Source organism: Sceloporus occidentalis, unplaced genomic scaffold, assembly GCF_023333645.1.
Source record: "Sceloporus occidentalis isolate IW3139 unplaced genomic scaffold, rSceOcc1.0.p SCAF_49, whole genome shotgun sequence".
Lineage (NCBI taxonomy): Eukaryota > Metazoa > Chordata > Lepidosauria > Squamata > Phrynosomatidae > Sceloporus > Sceloporus occidentalis.
This window is the reverse complement of record NW_028317029.1, coordinates 6,060,362-6,081,666: the sequence shown is the minus strand read 5'-3', so window position 1 is coordinate 6,081,666 and position 21,305 is coordinate 6,060,362. Positions and strand designations below refer to the sequence as shown.

At 41.5% G+C, this 21,305-nt stretch overlaps 1 protein-coding gene across 1 annotated transcript; it reads left to right on the top strand.

Moving 5' to 3' along the window:
• The first annotated feature begins 13,931 nt into the window (after positions 1-13,931).
• Positions 13,932-15,821, top strand: AMER2 (APC membrane recruitment protein 2). The gene has a single exon (XM_089491275.1). The coding sequence runs from the start codon at positions 13,935-13,937 to the stop codon at positions 15,819-15,821; it is 1,887 nt and encodes a 628-aa protein (XP_089347401.1). The 5' UTR covers positions 13,932-13,934.
• The last annotated feature ends 5,484 nt before the right edge of the window (positions 15,822-21,305 follow it).

The following is a 21,305-nucleotide window of genomic DNA, read 5'->3' as shown; positions in this document are numbered from 1 at the left end:
GGTTTTAACCTGCTTGCTGCACTGAGCAGAGTCTGCCGACATTTGTACATTTAGTTTAGTTAATTGTCTAAAAGGTTTACATATTTTAAAAGAAAAAATAAGCATATCCCTACCTGAAAACAGGATATCATTTGGACTTAACCACTTATGAAATGACCTATGCTGATTCAGGGATGGAAAACTTGGTCTCCTAGTTGGTCTCCTGGACTGACATTAGTGGTTTCATGCCAATGTATTTCTGATTAATTGTAAAGGGAATCTTCGCACTATAGACACTTGAAACTTAACCCTTAACTACTTCATGTTTTTATTTGTTAAACACACAGGAAGGGAATTTATTGATAGGATGCTTAGGAACTGTTGCTTTGTTGAAATTGACAGTTTTTTTATGCCGCTGCTCGGGAGAGGCGTATTCACTAAAGCAGGAGTATGCAGGCGAGTTAAACGTTTCAGCCCTCCGATGATGTCTGGTTGAGAGCCAAGCGTGTTTTCCTGCAAGGAGGGTCCAGCTCGCCCTGCATAACACAAAGTTAACACTTATTACGCAATGCAGTATGCAGGGCAGCTCAGCCCTTCTTACAAGAGATGGCCAGGGTTGGCCCTTCACAATGCATGGTAAATATGATGATACAGATTAGCTTTCCCGTTAATTCATATGCAATGTCCAACTTTAGTTAATAACGTCCATATCCCAGTGACCAGGGCCAGCTTCTTACTGTTATTGGTTTCGCTTGGTGCAGGAGCTTGAGAACTGCATTAAATCTACCCGGGTTACACTTTAACATTCCTGAAGTATAAACTGGCGTTTGTTAAATTATATTAACACCTAAATGTAATTTTTTTACCCAAAAGTGTCCAAAACAGACTTCATTCACTCCACTCTTGCCTTCATGATTTTGATTATTCCGATTATTATGCATTCTGTGCCCGGTGAGATCAAAGTGTTGGATGAAGGGTTTAGAACAGGGGTTCTCAACCTGCGGCCCTCCAGCTGCTGCAGGACTACATCTCCCATACTCCTCAGTCAGCCCCTTAGCTGAAGGAGCATTATGGGAGATGTAGTCCTGCAGCAGCTGGAGGGCCGCAGTTTGAGAACCCCTGATTTAGAAGGTGTATAAGTACTTTACACGCCTGTGCCATTAAATATAATGAAATGCATATCCTCGTACGTATAAAACCTTCTGCTTGTTAGGAGAGATTGTTTGTAGATCAAATTGCTATGCTGTGCGCCTGATGGGTTGTTTTTTTTGTGTGTAAATTTTCTTTTTTAATACTCATGACGTGCCAAGTCTTATGTATGGATGTTGTAAATAACCATAGTGTTTGCTATTGTATGTGAATTATTTTGAAATGTCCCCGTGTAGAAAGGTATTGCGTAAACAAAAGAATATAAAATATTATCAGTAGTGCATTTTAGAGACAAATTGTAATAGTCCTGTTAATGAAAAATGAGCGTTAATGTGCGTTGCGATTCATCGACGAGTTCTGTGCCTTGCCACGTTATTTTTGTAACTATTAACTGTAACACTAAAAGACTCCTTGCTTCCTTGCTTTGTCGCATTTCCTTTCCAAAATCTACAACTGCTGCTCTGTGTGGTTTTGAAAAATATTAACATGACTGAAAAGTTGTTTCTTGGTTTTAATTAAAAGAAACTACCGTAATTTTATGTGATTTAAGACGCATAACAGTTGTGGTATTTCACCTTTTTAGGACCCAAATCTCTTTCCTTCCCTGATGTCCCCCTTTTCTAGGGGGCTGAGAATGTTTGCTGTAAACAAACAGCGCAAAAAAACCCAATAATGGGTATTATTCACCATTTTTATTCTGATCTCTCTGCAATATGTCAATATCATTCTGGAGATGAGGTCTCCATAACTGTACGCAATACTCTAGGTGAGGTCTGAGCAGAGATCTGTAACGTGGCAGAGCCACCTCTCTTCCTGCTATTAATGCCACCGGCCTTACGACCCAGCACCCCGCTTTATTTTATCCAAGGCAATATATAAGAATTATTCGGTGATGTCTCACATTATCCTAGCATCCTCTCCTCCCCATTATTGTCACTTCATACCATGATAGTAATAACCCCACCGATTCTTCACGTTAATCTACATTCTACAGTAATACTCTTGCACCATTTGCTCTAAATTGGTGCTGGTGGCTTTAGAAACCAGACCGATTTTAATTTGGTTCACTATTATCTTTTTCTGTTGAAAAAAAAAATATTTGTTAAACTATTTCCTAATTTAATGATTTTTCACTCAAAGAAACAGGGAACTGTTCACCGAAGTGTTGTTTTAAGTGACACGCAATTCAGCAAAGGAATAATTATGACCTTTCGTTCCTGGGCTGCCATTCATGTGGCAGTTTAATTGAAGGCAGGCAAGCCTATTATTTTCATGGTCAAATGCACAATTGTCAGGCAGACGCCTCTGTATGGGGCTTGTTCCGTGGGCCAACGTTCAGATAAAATGTGTTAAAATCTCCGTTACTTTGTTAATCCTAAGAATGCGATGAATTATTTGCTGAAAATGTAAGAGGCCATGCAACAATGTCAATGGATTTACTGTGAGGATATAACCTTGGTCTAATGCAGAGATGGGCATTGTTTGATGATCCTGTGGCCCTTAGCCAAGGTTCCTTTGAGCGAGTCTTCATTACAGTTGTACTGAGCGTAGTGGGAGTCGGAGTACTTTTATAGACTAATGCCTGTGTGGCTTGCTTCTTTGTAAAAGAGATACATTTTTCTTGCTATTTTACGGTATGCATTATGTATAAATCTCTACAGACGTCCCACCAAAACATACATCTGCTTAAAAGATGACACACCGTTAATGGGCGCGAAAAGGGGGCTTTGTTTAAAAAAAAAAAAAAATTACGAGTGATCTCAGATGTGGGAATGTGATGTCATATTTCAGCGTTCTCAGGGATTGCTTTGATGAACTGGACTGTGGTGACCATGTTAGGTATTTCTTAAGGACAATTATATACTTCACAGGTAAAGTTTGTGGTGTGTAAAAACTCGCAGAAAGGAATGCATGTTGTATATCTAGGGTAGAAAAGGCAGCGTTTGTGGCAATTCCAGCAGCAGAACACGTGCGTTATACATCCCTGCCCAACACATTGGATCATCGTGTACGTTGGTGTTACTCTAGATGCCCTGATGGGGGTATGTGGAATAGGAAATAAATCACAGCAGCCCAGGGGCTATTACCTTCTTTATATCCAACCCAAACACAATGTGATCTAACTTTCCATGTGCTGCTCAGTAATATGTGGGAAGTATGTGAATCTTGGAAAAAGTGGCTAATAGGGTCACCGTAACCGCTGAAAAATATTACCGCATTAACTATATATTATACAGAACCCTGCTGTGCCTTCGTACAGCAGACATCACTAGGGCTGGCCCTTCATAATATATGATTAAGGTAGCGAGAAATAGGTTTTAATCTCTCCATAACACACTGCTTACTGAATCAATCCCAGTGGAATATATCAGTCCAATAAAGGACTTTCCAAGAGCCAAAGTCCCCAGTTAAGTATTAAAAAAATGTGATGGTTTAACCGAGCAAACAGGATTTATATCCCCCTAAACTGTACAACTAACTGAAAATTAACACTGGGGTCTATTCACTAAACGGAGATTTGTGTTTCAGCTCCTTCACTATACATTATAAAGAGCCCTGTATAGTGTATAGTTAAATCAGAAACATTCTTCAAATTCTCTTGCACATTTGGTTGTGGATTATACAACTCTGGCCCTTCATAATGAATAGTGATAGGAAGGAGCTCAAACCACAGCTCTCCCTTTAGTGAATAAACCTTTTTGTGCTATATTTGTAAATAACATGAGTAGATATTATTTTTGATTAGCGCTACTACTGTGTCTTCAAAGGACAGCGAAATGGGTTTTGCGTATGCCCCGTGTGGGAGAAGTCATGGTGGAGTGTAATATGATGCAGGCGGAACTTCACGTGACATCAGAACTCTGACACAGTGGTGGCAAGAATAACATCCAATGGTTTTATTCTAATCTCAAAATTAAGGAATGAAGATTATATATACTGCATATATAATATATAGACACACACATATAAAGTGACATCACTGTTCACAGCAGCTGATAAAGTTTCACTTCCAATAAATGGGCGCAGTCCGTAATAAGTGTGACCAATTGGCACCGAATTAAAACAGTCATATTTTATTAGTTTTATTATTCGTTATTAGCCATGAAGGTCAGTAGAACGACTTGGTAAAAAGGAGAGCTATAAATATAAGGGTACAGCCAATTTCACGCGCATGAATCTGAAACGTCTGTGTCTGATGAATACATTCCACAAGCTAAGGTTACCTTTACACATACTGCGTGTTTTATTGGATTTTTTATGTATTATGCAGCACATTTGAATGTTTTGGAATATTTTGTCAATGTATTATTCTGCTGATAAGGGTTTCCTTAAAGAGGACGTCCGGTGGGTTTTATGTGTTGGTTGTATAGCTGTGTAGTCAGTTGGGTAAGTTAGTTATTGTTAGGTGAAGCATTGTGTTGAATAAATTACCTGACGTCTTCCATGAGTGTTGTTGCTTCTTGGTTCCCTCTATGTGTACAGACTGTGTGTTCAGTCATCCCATCCCATCAGCGTCTCTCCCAACCAGACAATGGACCTCCGATGACATCAAAAGCTCCTTCATGAATCATGATGCCAAATATCAGTGAGAATAAGTCAAATAAAAGGTTTAAACTTAATCCTTTATTAAAAATGCTTTGGGCAGGTGGTTCCCCTTTAAATGAATTTAATGGGAGCCCCCTATCCATATATATCTTTAATTAGTAGTTATTGATCAGTGTGTAGGCCCAGTCATGCTGAAGCTGCAAATCTCCTCCTGCTGTAGATACATTAAATGTGGTCTTTTTCTGAAAAACTCCCTAACTGCCCCGTTGAGAGCTCTGGAGCACTTGGGAGCCCAGTCACCCCAACAAGGCAATCAGCTACTAGTCAAGAAACCTAGATTTGGCCGGCCAGGTCCAAGCAGCCTAGACCAGAATACACCACTACTAGATGGCACATCATCCTTAGCTTTAGAATGTCTTCAACAAAAAGGTGTCAAACTCCTTGGGAGTCACAGGTTGTTGATCTATACGTAAATAGTTAACTTGGTTGGGTTTAGTGCAAAGTTAATTGTGAATCAAGACAATGGAAACAGTTCAGTAGACCATGGCCTGGTAGTTAAAATGTAGCTTTCCAGATGAACATGTCTACCATTTGGCTAGAAAAACGGTGGCTACAAACCATAATAACTGTAGGTCAGCAGCAGCGATTAGGGGGGGTGGTTAGGGTTGTGAAATTGACATCAATACCTCCCCAGGAGACAGGCTTCAGGGTCGAAGCGGTAAACCTTCTAGCCAAGGGGAGGAATAAGCCCCCCGCTGAGCCCTGCCTTTGCGAAATGGCAAGCTCAAGAATTTGATCCGCCCCGAGAGGCTCATAGTATATTTTATTAACATAATTTAATTTATAAACCTATTTCTTGCCGTTTCTATACATATGGCGACATACACCGCAAAAATTCTGAGCTCCTAAAAGAGATGGACATCAGGGGAGGAAAAAGGGGCACTCAAGGTTTTTGCCTGAAACTTGTAATTACCTTTTGTTTCAGTTTGTAAAATATGTTCTTGGCCATGTAAGATTCATGATCTTTTTAATGCATTTAGTGCTTGCGAATTACCTGAAACACATATCAGCATCTTAGCTGAACTCTGAATAGGCTTTCCTTTATATTATGATTATTATCTCCGTTATTCTACCTTCCGAGGGAGACGGCTAATCATCATCTGAACAAGATTAAGCACTTAATGGGAACACATGAAAGACGAAGGAGAGATAAGTGGAGTAATGGCTAACAGTGACCTAGACCTTGGACCATATCAAATATTTGGAATTGAAGTTTAATGTTTTATTTGCAAGAGCAGAAACCAGCTTAATTGTATCATTTTCTGCTGGTATAAAAAATGGTGCATTTTGTAACCATTGCATTGTGTTCTGTGTGACTCCCTCCATGTCATTACAACATAGAATTACACAATTTTTGGAATCTTAATAGTTATAGACAGACTGAACATCTGGTTGTCTCTTCTCGGCAGGCCTTCCAGACTTCTGTGGTATAAAGAAACAAGAATTTGTAGGACAATTTAGTCGCACAGTGAATGGGTGGTCGTTCCCTGAGACTGTTTGTGGCAGATTGCGATTATTATATTTGCTCGATTATAAAACGACCCCCTGAAAACTGAATATTAATTTAGGGGAAAAAAAAAGAAAAAGCCTGAATATAAGATGACCCGATGGGATTTTTTTTTACTAGTAAATATTAATTCATGTAAACTATTTTTTCATATTTAATAAACGCTATGATTCAGAAAAATATATATATTTTTATTTCCTTTTATTTGCCAACCTGCCCCCCAGTTATGCACATCTGCCCCCAGGCTTGCCACTCTGCCTCCCTGATATGCTGTATACCCCCCTATATGCCACACTGCCTCCCAGAAATGCCTTAATCCCCTGTATGCCACTCTGGCATATAGGGGGTTAAAAGGCATATCACGGGACAGAGTGGCATTTAAGGGGGTGTAAGGATTTGTGGAGGCAGAGGGGCATACATGCCAGAAAAGCCTTACGCCACCCATACAACCCCCCCGACTTACCAGTGCTTCTGATTTCCTGGTGTCTGGTGGGGGCAGCGGGTGTTCTGCCAAAACTTCTATGAGCACCGAAAGGTAATGTGACGCCGGTGCTGCGTCATAGAAGCTACAGCGTAAGTACAAGCAGTAGCGGGGATTGTCTGCGTTCATCGAGCGGACGTTCGCCAGCTGGCAGAGAAGAGAATTCCCCGCAGCGCTGCACTGAATTCTCTCTGGCAGCCGGGGAAGGTATGTGCGTTGCGCGTAGACAACCTCTGCTGCTGCCGGCACTTTCACCGGAACTCGGTGATAGACGCCCGGTGGAAGTGCCGGCAGCAGCTGAGGTTACCAGACAGGAGGATCCAGGTCCCCTGCAGCACTGCTTTGGATCTGGATCTTAGTCTCATAGTCAGACCTCATTTAAGGTCTGATTAGAAGATGACCTCGATTATAAGACAAGGGTTTTTTTTCAGAGCATTTGCTCTGGAAAAAACTTGTCTTATAATTGAGCAAATACGGTACTTGCGGCTACTGCTTGGGTATGGGATTTCTACCTGGGACAACAAAACAGGGACTAAAGAGAGAAAGGGCCATGGTTTACATAGAAACATAGAACTGGACAGCAGATAAGAACCATCTAGTCTGCCCATTTATAATGCAGCAAGAGACTCAGATCTTTATTAGTTTAAATTAATTAATTATTGGTTCCGTCTTAGATTCAGGCTATTCATATGCCTATCCCACGCATGTTTGCATTTAGTGTATTAGCCTCTAGCACTGCTGGGAAGCTGTTCCATTTATCTCGGGATTTCCCCCTGAACAGACTCACAGGACCACAGGGGCCATACAGCTGTACCTGCCACCAGGGCCAGTGCCAGGATTACCCTGCTTATCTAACACCCTCTCAGTATAGGAGTTTAAGCGTGCGTGGCCTAAGCCAGGATCTAAGGAAAGTATCCAGAAACTCGGCAGAGTAGATGGGCTGAATGGTCCTTATCTGCCGACACATTCTATGTTTCTGTGTTTAACCCGTCCTGTGTAGCTGACCTGGCAACCTGGGGGCTATGGCATCTGCATACCTGCCAAGAGTATGTAAAATTGGTCTCAAATTCCCTATTCAAATTCTTCTACGAGTTAATTTACTGATTTTGTCACCGTTTCACAGCATTTCCACGGCATATACGTATATATACACCCAAAATGAACATAGGAATGGAATTTTCAGGAAGACAAACACGTAGACTTTGTAGGTGCCCAAGTCTAATTATACCGTATACCATAACATTTTGTTCACCTGCCTAATATTGTGTAGGTCCCCCTTTTGCCGCCCTGACCCGTTGAGGCATGGATTCTGCTAAACCTCTGAAGGTGTGCTGTGGTATCCGCACCAACACATTAGCAGCAGGTCATTTAAGTCCTGTAAGTTGCGAGGTGGGACCTCCATGGATGCATCCTGGTGTCATGTGTTCTCCAGGTAAGCGACGCATCCGGTCATCCACGTGATTTAAAAGAAAACGTGATTCATCAGACCAGCCACCTTCTTTCATTGATCCATGCGCCAGTTCTTATGTTCACGTGCCCATTGTAGGTGCTTCCAGCAGTGGACAGGGGTCAGCATGGGCACCCTTTTATCAAAAAAAGGAGCATCAGAACCGGCATTATCTTTTTCAGCAATTTGAGGTACAATAAGTTGTCTGTTGGATTTGACCACACGGGCCCACGTGCATCAATGAGCCTTGGCCCTGACGCTGTTACCGATTCACTGCTTTTCCTTCCTTGAATCACTTTTGATACTGACCACTGCAGACCGGGAACATCCCACAAGTGCTGCAGTTTTGGAGATGCTCTGACCCAGTCATCGAGCCATCACAATTTGGCCCTCGTCAAAGATCCTTACGCTTGCCCATTTTTCCTGCTTCTAACGCATCAACTTTAAGGACGAAATGTTTACTTGCTGCCTAATATATCCGACCCACTGACAGGTGCCATGATAACAAGATTATCAATGTTATTCACTTCACCTGTCAGTGGTCATAATGTTATGGCTAATGGGTGTATATCAGCATGTGCCCTTGTCCATGTAGGCGAACATTTTCTACTATTTTACAATTCCATGTATAACATCTTACTATATGGGGAGCAGGTGTGTGTGTGTGCAGTTCACATGAGAATAAGTCATGAAATGCAATGAATTAATGTTTCCCCTTTTTAATTTACTTAATGCTTTAATACCTTGGAATGACCAGCGATCATTAATTATGTAAGTGATAATCAGTTTTGTGGTAGTTAGACATCAATTTGCCACATGACAGCACATTTCAGTGGTTGAAAATTTCATCTGTATGTAGTTTTTTAAATAATAGATGGCATTAAAATTGGATGATCATACCAGAAACACTTAAAATACCATTTTCCTTTATGTCACTGGGAGAGATATACTAAACGGTGATATATCTTAGATTGTATAAGGTTGAAAAAAGACCTAAGTCCATCAATCATTTTGCCCATATAGCGTATATTATGTATATAGTTACTGTGTCTTTTAATATATAACCAGCTAAGAAAGAAGGACAAACAGTATTTTAGAAAAAAAAATTTGTTAAATTGCAAGCTTTTGAGACTACCCAGGTATCCTCGAACATCCCAAAAACTGCAGTGACAAGCACAAAATATACCAAACATACCAAGTTATCATACTAAAAAACAATCAGAAACACTTTAATTGTCATGCATGGCATATCCTTTTGTGTAATTCTAAAATGCCTTTTTTATTTATTGCCCTGTCTTACAGAGTTGCAATCACACGACTTCCATATCAATCAATCAATATTCCTTGTCTCGCTGACGCTGTTCAGTTGATAAGTTGTCCCAAATATCACTGAATAAAAAGAAGTAACAGATATAACATTATATATTCATGTTGTGGGTGACATCAGACTATGTTATACAATATGTTACAGTTAGTCTATATGCTGAAAAGGCATCTCTAATCTTTAACCTTTAAGTATTGTAGATTTTCACCCTCCATGCCAGTGGTTTTTATGCTATTACTGAAGCTCTTCCAACTTGTGTGGGTTATATATATATTTATTTAGTTGTGCTGTAGCATGTCACAAAATATCAAATAAATGGGATTTGTAATATCTTGATTGGTATAGGACAATAAGCACATCATATAGCACACCACTGTTTTTTTGTTACCAGCATTATGATGTTGGGTAAATGCTTTGTGAATGACGTTAGGCTAGTCGCCCCATAGTGCTAATTAAATGTTTGTATTGATTAAAGTGGTTTTTACCAGTTAAATGACCACTGGGATGGTAGCACCACCAGCTCGATACATACGGCAGCACGCCGCATGAGTTAAAGAGCGTGGAGTCCGGTGAATGTATCCAGCAGGTGGCCACACATATATCATCTCCTGCCTGCTGGCCTTAAAGTGCCAGGGCTCATTTAAATCCACAGTCTGGCCTTGCACCTAACATATCAAATGTTGTTCTCAGACTGTGCATGATTATTCCTCCCCATTCTCTTAACTCCTGTACTTTTAAGTTTCTGATTGTTGTTGTGAGAAATCTTCAGTAAGGATAATTTAATAGATAATGTTGGTTTTGCCCTATTTATTTCCAAAACAAATATTTGACATTAACAAAATGCGCAAGTTATAGGAAGATTTACTAAACTAGCGTATGCTGAAAGCTGTGACAGTGGTCACTCCCCTTTAATATGTGACGTCTCTCCCCCCACCCTCCATAGAGCGGCCAAATCAAGCTCGTGGGACACTTTCTGCCAAACTGGCACAGGAATAAGGAATCCTCCACCCCAAACAGACAACCAGGGCATTGTTTACACTTGAACTGTAATCACCATTCAGAAGAGGTTTACTGTAATTAATGGCGCGCCTCATGCTGTACATAAGAAGGCTTTAAATTAATCCCTGCGCTACTGATTAACGTGTTGTGGCTAGACTTGTGTTTTACGGATTAACCTCTTGATTGCGTGAGCCTTGTGCAAAACGGGCTGTAAATACATACTGTACTGGGTGTAATTTCTCCTCCAAATCCATTTCTTCTGTTATAAACGATGATCTAATCACCACGGTGATCATTAACCTATACACCATGGTTTACACGGCAAGTGTCACCTTCACAGCTTTCAGCATACCTGTGTTTGCAAATTAAAATAAAATAGTATTACCGGATGATAGACTTGTGGCCTAGGAGAGAAGTTTTTCTGCATATAATAGTCACGTGCCCCTTCGGATGAGCCTCTGGGGTATTGTGACCAACACAGGCTAAAGGGTCCAACAGGCTCAGAACTTACATGGTCGATGGGCTTATTTGAGGTGAAAAACTAAGATCAATACTTCCCTACAGGGCTGGTCCCACAGTCAAGAAGCCCTCTTGTCACCCCACTCCATGGTATTTACATAGTGCCTTCTCCCTATCAATGGTTCTCGTTTACACCAATTTCCAGTACCAGACTGACTTCTACACATTGTGGGCGGTTTCAGGAGTGACTTTTGGTGGCCACCAGGTCCGGGCACCCCTGGCAGCTTCCTGACATTAAGGCTGGCCCTGTCTCCCCAAAATAGCTAGACACTAATAGCCAAACAGAAGGACTCAAAAGATCCTGAACAAGCAAAAGTGACCGGAAAGATGCTGAAGGCCCACCCGACATAGGATAGAATCCAGCAATGCCACCTTTGGGTGGCAGATGAAGAAGTGGTCATCAATAAGGCTTATGCTTTTGTCAAAGGTGACAGAATAAGCACAACAATTAACAATGTCCTGTTATGAAGTCCTTTTCTTTCCCATCATTACAGATGTTGCCTAAGCTTCCACCTCATGTGGAAAGTAAACTTACAAAAGGGGAGCAATAGGTGCTACTGATCATAGAGATCCGATTATGGGAAGTGAAGATGGCCGCTTCCATGGTATATAAATAGGACAGGTCCCTGATACATACATTTTGTGCTATGCCTCGTGCATTCCTGGATGTCAAGGCACTTCATTTACATGCCATTATTGTGTTTATTTGCAGAGCTTTTGTTTCGATACAATGAGATTAAGCTCATGGACACTTGTTGTGGCACTCGAACAAAGTACGTGGTCAAGGGCACGTAAATCCGAATATGACATGTGTTCGCTTCTGTACGCATAAATAGTGCTGAGATTATTCTTTATTTAGTGGAGCAAAAGGTATCATTCTGAAAAATGTGGTGGTACATTGAAAAGCAAAACACAAATGTACAAGTTAAAGGGGAACTTTACTGAAAGCATAGTAGATAAAGGAAACAGTCTCCCAGCAGAAGTGGTAGATGTTAATACAGTAAGGGAATTAAACATGTACAGGCTATGCATAAGTCTATCCAGAACTGAAGACAAAATGAAGGACCAAGTAGGATTTGACATTTTTACAGCTGGAAGAATAGATGGGAAACTCTTATCCATCATCAAGTTTGTTATTTCTACTCTTTTGTTTGCCAATTAGTGTAACTGTTTTAAAGATATAAAGGAATATTTTATGTTAAGGAAGCTGTGCGACACCACTAACATTATCTAATCAACTTCCTGTCCGAAAGTTAGCTCCCATTTCCTTATTCATCATTATAAAGGCTGTGTGAACAAATCAACAACAATCAGCACTTTTACAGAGAGGAATAATCATGCCTGGGAACTTCCCAGCCAGGGCTATCTGCAGATCTCCCAGTTGTTTCAAGATGGGGCAGGGTTCTCCCCAGACTACCTTAAATAAGCTGAGAGTAGGAGGGGAAGTGGGCAGGGAGTAGGCGTGGCTAAATATCACGCCCCTTCCCAGAGAAAGAGGAAACTGACCCGCAGTGCTTCAGTGCAGTGCTTCACCTGGAGACTCGGGGTCAAACCCTGAGAGAATAATCATGCAAGAAATTAAGATGGCTGCCCTCATGATATCTGCATTAGTGGGGTTTATAGAACATATATATATATATATTGCTTTGGGAAAAGTGACAGATCTACTTATAACATACTGACAATAATCTGTGTATTTATTGTATCTGTAATTGTGCTTCCCTGCAAAGCACTCCTTTAAAGATGGCGTCATACATAGACAGGGGCATTAAGTCACTTGTGATTTCCTTTCGCTCTAGAATATTGCCCACAGCTGGGCCAGATATAAACCAGTGAGCTTCCTACATGAGACCTGTTGAAGGTTGTGTGGAATGGCAGATTATTGCCTGGCCTCTGGGGAAGCCTTTAGGTCCCACACACTCTTCCTTTTCTCTTCGTTTTGCTACGAGAGACATCTCCATGTAGCTAGCCTTGCTTCCTTCAGCCCAGAGGTAAAAGCAGTAGGGACAGCATTTACACCTTGACTGGATGGTCCCTGTGCTCCTTCTATGTGTTTCTACACAGGCCTTTTAGGTGAAGGAGTGTATATATATATATATATATATATATATATATATATATATATATATATGTATATGCCCGTTGTAGTGAATAAAACTATACTCTTCCGCAATAATAGTGATTGTAATTTGTAGTTCTTGATTCTCTGATATAAATGTAAATTTGTACTCATACTGTGTTCTTGGTTAACTTGTCAAACCTCAAACATCAGGTTGTGATTAATAGGCAACCTGTCAGTAAAGACACATGCAGGACATTTGATTTCCCTGATTTGGCAATACGTAGAGCACTTTAATTAGCGCGTGTAATCAATTTTCAGCAGCAGTCGTATACGCGCACGCCATACACACGGAGAGGTGACAGATCCCATTGCAATTAATAGGATTTCTACAGGAGCCAGAGATGTAGTGTCTGCTTAACCCTTTCTACACCAGACTAACTGATCAACCTTTTTTAAGCCTGGCGATGAAAGGGTGACAATACGGGCACACAACACGACAGTCCTGTCTTTCTTCTCTTTGTTCCGTATGTCTCGTAAATATAAAATGGTGGGTTAGAAAGAGAGCACTTCACTGCCGACTGCGCGGAGGAAGCTTATCGGTCGATGCCTGTTGCAAAGATGGTAAACACAAGGTTAATGGACGCGTTATATAAACCTTTCCCTTTTTTCTAAAGGAGGAGCCCGTATATTGTTGCATTTCGCAGATTGATTTAGAATGGATGACAGTGAAGCTGGCTCTAGCCCATAGCTGACGAAAGCAGCTTATCTCTGCGGTTGCCATGGAGATGAACAGGAGCAAGGGAGAAGCTGCTAGTCAGAGAAGCAGCATCTGCGGGGGTCTGCAGGAGGGAGGCAGCAAATATGGACTTGCATTGTGAATGTGCGGAGTCTCCAGCAGCCGAGCAGCCATCAGGAAAAATCAACAAGACCGCTTTTAAAATATTCGGGAAGAGGAAATCTGGCGGGGCCATGCCAAGTATTTTTGGTGTGAAAAACAAAGGGGATGGTAAAAGCGCAGACAAAATGGGAATGGTACGGAGCAAGACCTTGGATGGATTAGCCGATGTGGTGCTGGAAAGCAGCAACAAGAAAGACGAACAGGGGGTGGAAGGGGCTGCCGTTCCCACTGACAAGGTGAACTCAGGTGTAAATACCCCGTCTGTGACAATAATAGCAGACGTTTCCTCAGACAGCTCGGTGGCGAAGTCGCACAGTTTTTTTAATTTGCTGAAAAGGAGCAGCAGGTCGGAAAACGCAAAGGACGAGAATGCGGAGCAGAAGCCTGTCAGTAGACAAAAGAAAGGGCTGAAGGGACTATTTAATAGCATGCGATGGAACAGGAAAGAGAAAAGCTACAGGGATGACAGAGAGGAGGCTTCGGAAAACGCACCTGGCCTGATTTTGACGGGCTCTTTGACGGCTAGTTTAGAATGTATTAAAGAGGAGGTACAGAAACCTTTGTGTGAAACTATAAAGGCCAGCGAGGATCTCACCATTGATTTGCCCTGCGATGAGCAAAACGGGAAAGTAAACACCTCAGTAGGGGGCAATCAAGCGAAGGAAATTGCAGAATCTCCCTGTTTGTCATCATACGATGGTGACCACAAACCCCGAGAAGAAGATGCTTCAAACAGACAGCACGTGGAGGACATTACCCACCTGCCAGAACTGGAGGCGAAGACCCTTGATGAAAAGAAGGATGAAATCATAACAGGTGAAATCCCAGTAAACAATATTTCCTTTGTTGAGCCTGAGTGTGATAGTGGCCAAGAAATTGCAATACCTGACCCTTCTACTGTTGATCCTCCCTCTGAGCCATCTCTTGATCGTATTTGTTTGATGTTGGCTGATGTTACATCACTGAAAAGCTTTGACTCTCTTACAGGATGCGGCGATATTATTGCAGACCAGGATGACGACGGAGGGAGCAGCGCCAGCGCCCGGAATGTATCTGGGAATGGCAAGAAAGCCATTTGCAAAAAGATCCCTAACATTGTTGCTTATCAGGGAGGAGGAGAGGAGATGGCAAGTCCTGAGCAAGTGGATGATACCTACATACAGGATATTTGGGGTGTGGAAACGCAAGCAGATGAAGCAAGCAATGCAATGGATAAAACAAGCAGCACTTCACAGGCCTCAGGAGAGGTAAAACACTCGGAAAGCACGAGTGACAAGAATTCTGTCAAACCGTCTAAACTCAAACAGGTAGCCATTAATCGAAATGGGAAAGGAGAGAAAAAAAACAGGGGGAAGGATCAGCAAAAGTGTGTACGAAATAGCGATGAGGGTTACTGGGATTCAACAACCTCAGGTCCTGAAGAAGAGCCAGCCAAGAGCGTGGCCAGGAAGGCAATTCCCAGAGACAGCTGTAGCGGAGATGCTCTGTATGACCTATATACAGAACCAGATGAAAACATTGCCAAAGCGCATGCGGTAGAGGAAATCCCAAGCCTGGCACACGCCAAACCACTGTCTCCAGTGACTGCCGCACACCCGGTAAAAACAGCAGCTTTTACGAAGGATTCAAAGATACCCATTAGTGTTAAACACCTACCAATTCACCCACCAAGTCATGGGACCGACTCCAGTAATAGCAGCAGCTCCGCAGCTGTACAACCACAGCCGGTGAAAAGTGAGCTACCCAGAACAAAAATCCCAGTCTCTAAGGTACTTGTAAGAAGGGTCAGTAATAAGGCTTTAACCGGGACATCTGTTAAACCAGTCTACTATGACCTTGCCCGGAAGTAACTCCAGCATGGACAGACAGCCAACTCTGATATGTGTTACTGTTTTCTCAATAGCCAGCTGCTAATTAAAGGATAATTTCATGTAACACGGGACATGTATGAAATCCTCATGTAATCCAGGGCAAATCTTCAAATCAATGTTCCTAAAATTTTGTTACAGCAGATTTTTATTGTCTATTTCTTTTTTAATGTTTGTATGTTTTTGGTACAGTGCCGGGCATCCCTTTTGGATGCTTTTTCTTTTTTTTCATTTAAGTTAACATTTTAAATGTTACAAATGAATGAATTGGCAGAAAGAGGTAGAGAGTGCGTGCGTATAACCTTATTTTAATACAGCATGAGTGTTTTAACCTCTGACATTCCTGTTACTGTAGGTTCTGACAGAGAATCATGAGTTGTGACCTGCAGCTTTTGAGTATCAAGGGATGTATTTAATAAAACTACTAACTATTTCAAGCAAGCAAAATTCTGCATTGTTAGAAATTTTTATCATAGTTGTCAAATATTCAGAAGCGGTTGGTCCCACCAAAAGTGAATAAGGGGGCAGCAAGACCATTGTGGTTGCAAGGTGATAAAACCACATATGGAGTTAAACTAATTATTTGATAAATGGTGTGACAACTTTTGTGATTCACAAAGACAGGTGAAGAATTGTTCTTGGGAAGCAGAAAATAAAATCCCTAGGTTCCAGGCATCCTGTTTCCCTACTACTATCCCATTTTAAGGCTTATCGTGGCAGGCAGAAAGGGAGGAATCACACCCTGTGTGTCTATCGGAAAGGAAAGGTATGATTGCTGAATCTGAGGGCAAAAACTGCTGATTTCTTGCACCTTAGTATAGCTCTGTCTGATGGAAATGAGGACACAGCTAGTGTTTTTTGGCCAATGGACCGTCTTTGCATGGGTTCATAACAGCCTCTCCTGTTCTTGGGTTGCCTTTTCAGAGAAATTCATGGTAGAGTGTGGCTAGCAATCTTACATTTTTAACGCAAAGATTATGCTATTACTGACTATAACAGCCTCAGAAGCAGGGACAGCTTTCTGCAGGCAACGATCTCATAAAAACAAAAGGCTGTGATGTGTACTCCACCTGCAATCCGTTAAGATTCATAGTACTGATGCTAGATCATTCTCACTGAAGTAGAAACAGTATGCCTGTCATGTTTATGTATTCCCCATGCATTCTTCCCTAATGGCTGGGTATAGATTTGACCCCTGCTGCGACCCGTCCATGTCACCAGTACTCAAAGCTGGTAGATGGGCCAGCATACTGGATAATGCAGGGCATTGGGCGAGCAGATCTGCAGACCCCGTCACCTGTATTGTCCACAGCATGTATAACATTTCACATGTTGCCCACGTGGGATATATCATCTCACAGAAGGAAATCATTTCCTAAATGACCATCATCCTGTCCAGACTACGTTTCTTATCCATTGATACACATCGTGTTTGAGATGTGCTGTTAGATAGCCTTTCCATGTGTGAGAGACAGGAGCCAGCATTGTACATAGTACAACAGAGGTTTCAATTGTTTACACAATCCAATCGGAAAAAAAAAACGTCTCAATACATGTAAAGTACTTCTATGGACCAAATTTTTTTTCTCCGTGTGTATTATGTATATAACAGTAAATGTCTGTGTAAATATGCACAAATGTTACCATCATCAATTTTAAAAAGAACAGACATTTTTTTCTCAAGGCATGAAAAATATTTTGCTTTGGATCAACAAAAATGTCCAAGAAATGTTAATAATTTTGTGAAGATTTATCTATAGGGTTGATGGATTAACAAGACAGTACTGACCATGTAATAACATATCCAGATAATTAATGAGAGAGGCAAATTAATGTGACATGCAGGGCCGGCCCTATAATGGGGCAGACTGGGGCAATTGCCCCAGGCGGCACTTTAGAAGGGGCGGCACTTTGCCGCCCCAAGCGCTTTTTTTTTTTTTGAAGCGGAGGAGAGAGAGAGGGGCACCGAGTGGTTTTCGCTTACCCGCTCGGCGCCCCTCTCTCTCTCTCCTCTGCGGCGAGTCTCCCTGTTCGGTCCCGGTGCCGGCTTGTAATGCAGAGCGCCGGAAGTGACGTCAATTTCCGGCGCTCAGCATTACAAGCCGGCACCGTGGCAGAGCAGGGAGACTCGCCGCAGGACTGTTTAAAGGTAAGTACCGGGGGGGGGGGGTCGTAGATTATGGCGTCGGCGAAGTTTAAAATGCCGCCCCCCCCCCGGCGTCGGCGGGGGGGCGGCGTTTTAAACTTCGCCCCAGGCGGCGTTAAGTCTTCGGCCGGCCCTGGTGACATGGGTTGCTATAGGAACCAGAATGCAAAAAAGATAGCTGTTTCATAAAAAAATATGGAATTAGTGCCTATTTTTTTCTGTTTCTTCACATGCTGTGTACGCAGAATACACTGCCACACATCTCTTCATCAAGATCTTCAAATCTGGCCCATAGTTTCAGTATGTTAAATATATTCCTGGGTGGACAATTGCTGCTTTTATTAACACTATACTATTAATGACTTATATTCTCCAGTTACTGTGTGTTAATATATCTCTAGTACCCATCACCTTCTGATTTTTAATTAAATTAGATAAATAATAGTTATAATAACATTAAAAAATATTTCCACACAAATGTATGGGCCAAGAGAAAAAATGTGATCAGTAGAGTGCCTATTCAGACTCCTACAGCCTATTCTGCATTCTAGGAGCCCCTTCCAAGCGCTATATGTTTTGCACGGGGTTCCTGGTGGTGTCAGGCGGGGTGGGGAGATCGAGTCGGCATTGTCCTGCTGCATTCTCTGCTTGGTTTAATGTGGCAATGTGACAGACTATGATTATCCCAGCACTCAAATCTCTGTAGGACCAACACTTTGCTACTTAATATTATGATTATTATTATTATAACAACCTGGACTCATAATTAGAGAAGCAGGCCCAAACTATTATGAGCCAGGGCGTATAGCGTGAGCTAACCTACATAGTTTCAAGGAGTAAGCTCCCTTGAAAGGCATCAAACAGCAGCTAAAAGTGGAATTCTAAGTGAAACTGTTCAGCAGATCGCATTGGCAGATCTCTAAACAGGGAGAATTATTGCCCCCTTTATAGCTTAAAATAGACAACACTATAGTAAAAATATAATAATAATGATAATAATAGACCTGCATCACTGTGTTGATTAGACAGGAAATCATTATATTTTAGAAAAAAACTATTAGATGAAAGCATTAAATAAAATGTTCCCACATAATTAAACAGAAGGTTTCCATTGCTAAGCTATACATGCACATGCAATTTTCTTGTAATTGTGATCTCTGTAAAGCACCTATAAAAATATATTTCCAAATCAATTAACCACATCCAATTCTAAGGGCATAAATAATATTGGGTTATTAATCTTATTGTTAATCCTATTCAGAAAACCTTTATTAATCTTACTGTTTGTGGAGAATATCAAATTAATTATGGCAAGAATTAGCAAATTATAGAATAACAAAAAAGCTAAAAAAAAAGATCCCAGGTAATTCAATAAATCACAGGAGCTGTAATGGGGTGATTATTGCTGTTACCACTGTAAAACACATATATCATATAGAGTACACCTTTTTTGGCTCATATGTATGATATAAAATAATTGTGGTATTGGTTTGTCTTTGATTTGCCAATGTGATACACTAAAAGCCAGGACAGCCAGGCCCTCCCATTATAACACCAAGCTGTTACTGTCACCAGACTGGTGTACCCCGTGGGGTATAACACACGCTCCACTTAACACTGCATTTGTATTAGGGCTATGCTGTTTTTTTCTTGTTTTTTTTTTTATTATTATTTATGATGTCAATATATTTCTTTAAACACACTCAAAGGAATAACCATATACATTTTTTCATGCTAATTCAACTTACAATTTCATTTTATAACCAATGATTAATTATTTAATGAGTTTTCATATGCAGTACCAAATAACAAAAGGATGACAAACCTAAACCACAACTTTTTCATTAATACCTGCTATCACCCCCTGCATACTTTAAAATGTTGGTCGAATCACATTTTTTGGTGGTATCTTTGCTCTATGTATATAATGCTAGTTCAGTGCATGCCAGAGGAAGAAATCAACTCTTTCAGTGGAGTCAGGTGGCACTACAAGGGTTAAATATTTCCTATATTAGTAGCTGTGTCACACATAAAGTATCTGTGCCATGTAATATATGTTTACTCCTGGTGGTTTGGCATGGCTGCAATGTAAATGCAAAAAACAATTCCTTTATTTTTGCTTCTACAAACATTTTACAAATATATTTTCGAAAGAAAAATGGAACACACACTTCCGTAGTTGTATTATTGTAGTAAATAAATACAAATAAAAAATCAGTTTCTCATTTACAAGAAATACTTGGTTATTATTCTAAAGAGTTATGCATTTGTGAAGGGGGTTATGTATTAGTATACCTGGGAACTTCCCAGTATAGGCTACGCCGAGCTCTCCTCCATCTGGGCGAGTGACTTTGTGAAAGGGCAGTTCTAGCCCTAATCCACCTTCAGTGGGAAGGAAGTGGGTGAGTGGGGCTGACAGAGAACTCACCCAGAGAGTTGTGTCCACAATGGACCACAGCTCTGTTGGAGTCCAGTCATTGGCCGGTTGGGGAGATTGAGAAGACCCACCACATGTACTTCCAGTGTCCCGGTTAACAGTGATATGATCATACCTGGAAACTTGTGGGTTCCGGCTAACCAGAGCCTACTCTTGCAGGACTCCGGCAGGACTGGGTGGTATTCCTAATGTCAGGAGCATTCCAGCTGATGTGGGGGGGGGGTTCCCACTGATGTCAGAGGGGCATTCCTGCCAAAGTCCGTGGGTGTTACCAGTAATGTCAGTGGGGGTTTCGCTGACCTTGTAGGAAACACCCCAATTTAATGGACAGGTGTAAGGACCCTGCCCCCATGAGCCAGAGGATTCAGGTGTTGACCCAGAGAAGCAGCGCTTCCCCCTGAGATCTCTGGGCCAAACCCTGCAGAATTCCCAGGTATGGACATGATGTCATATCCTGGTGCTCACAATGACACAATTGTATTAATAGTAGTATGGCTTCGAAAGGAAGGCAGGTGGGTTTATTTTTTTAATGAAGGAAGTGTTATAGGTTATCTGAACAGCATGTAGTAACCATCAAAACTGTGTCCATCAAGCACCATGTGAACCCTGGGCAAAGGTGGGACATTTAGTACATGCTGTAGAGATTGCCGATACCCCTCCCTTTAAACCCAGTTGACTTGGCCGGTTGATACCCTGCAAACCAAGGTTGAAAGAAAAAAAAACGTATTCACTTGGAGATTACACAAAGACAGCAGCCCTGTGTGCTACCACCAGCCTAGGGCTAGATCATTATATGAGGATGGTGCTACTATAGCAGACAAAGCACATGACTTCTGGTATATCTCTGCCTCTCCGGTTTTCCATGTCACTGCACAAAATCTCT

Bases quoted from the DNA above. Each gene is read 5' to 3' on its own strand.
- AMER2 (XM_089491275.1), top strand. From the start codon at position 13,935: ATGGACTTGCATTGTGAATGTGCGGAGTCTCCAGCAGCCGAGCAGCCA.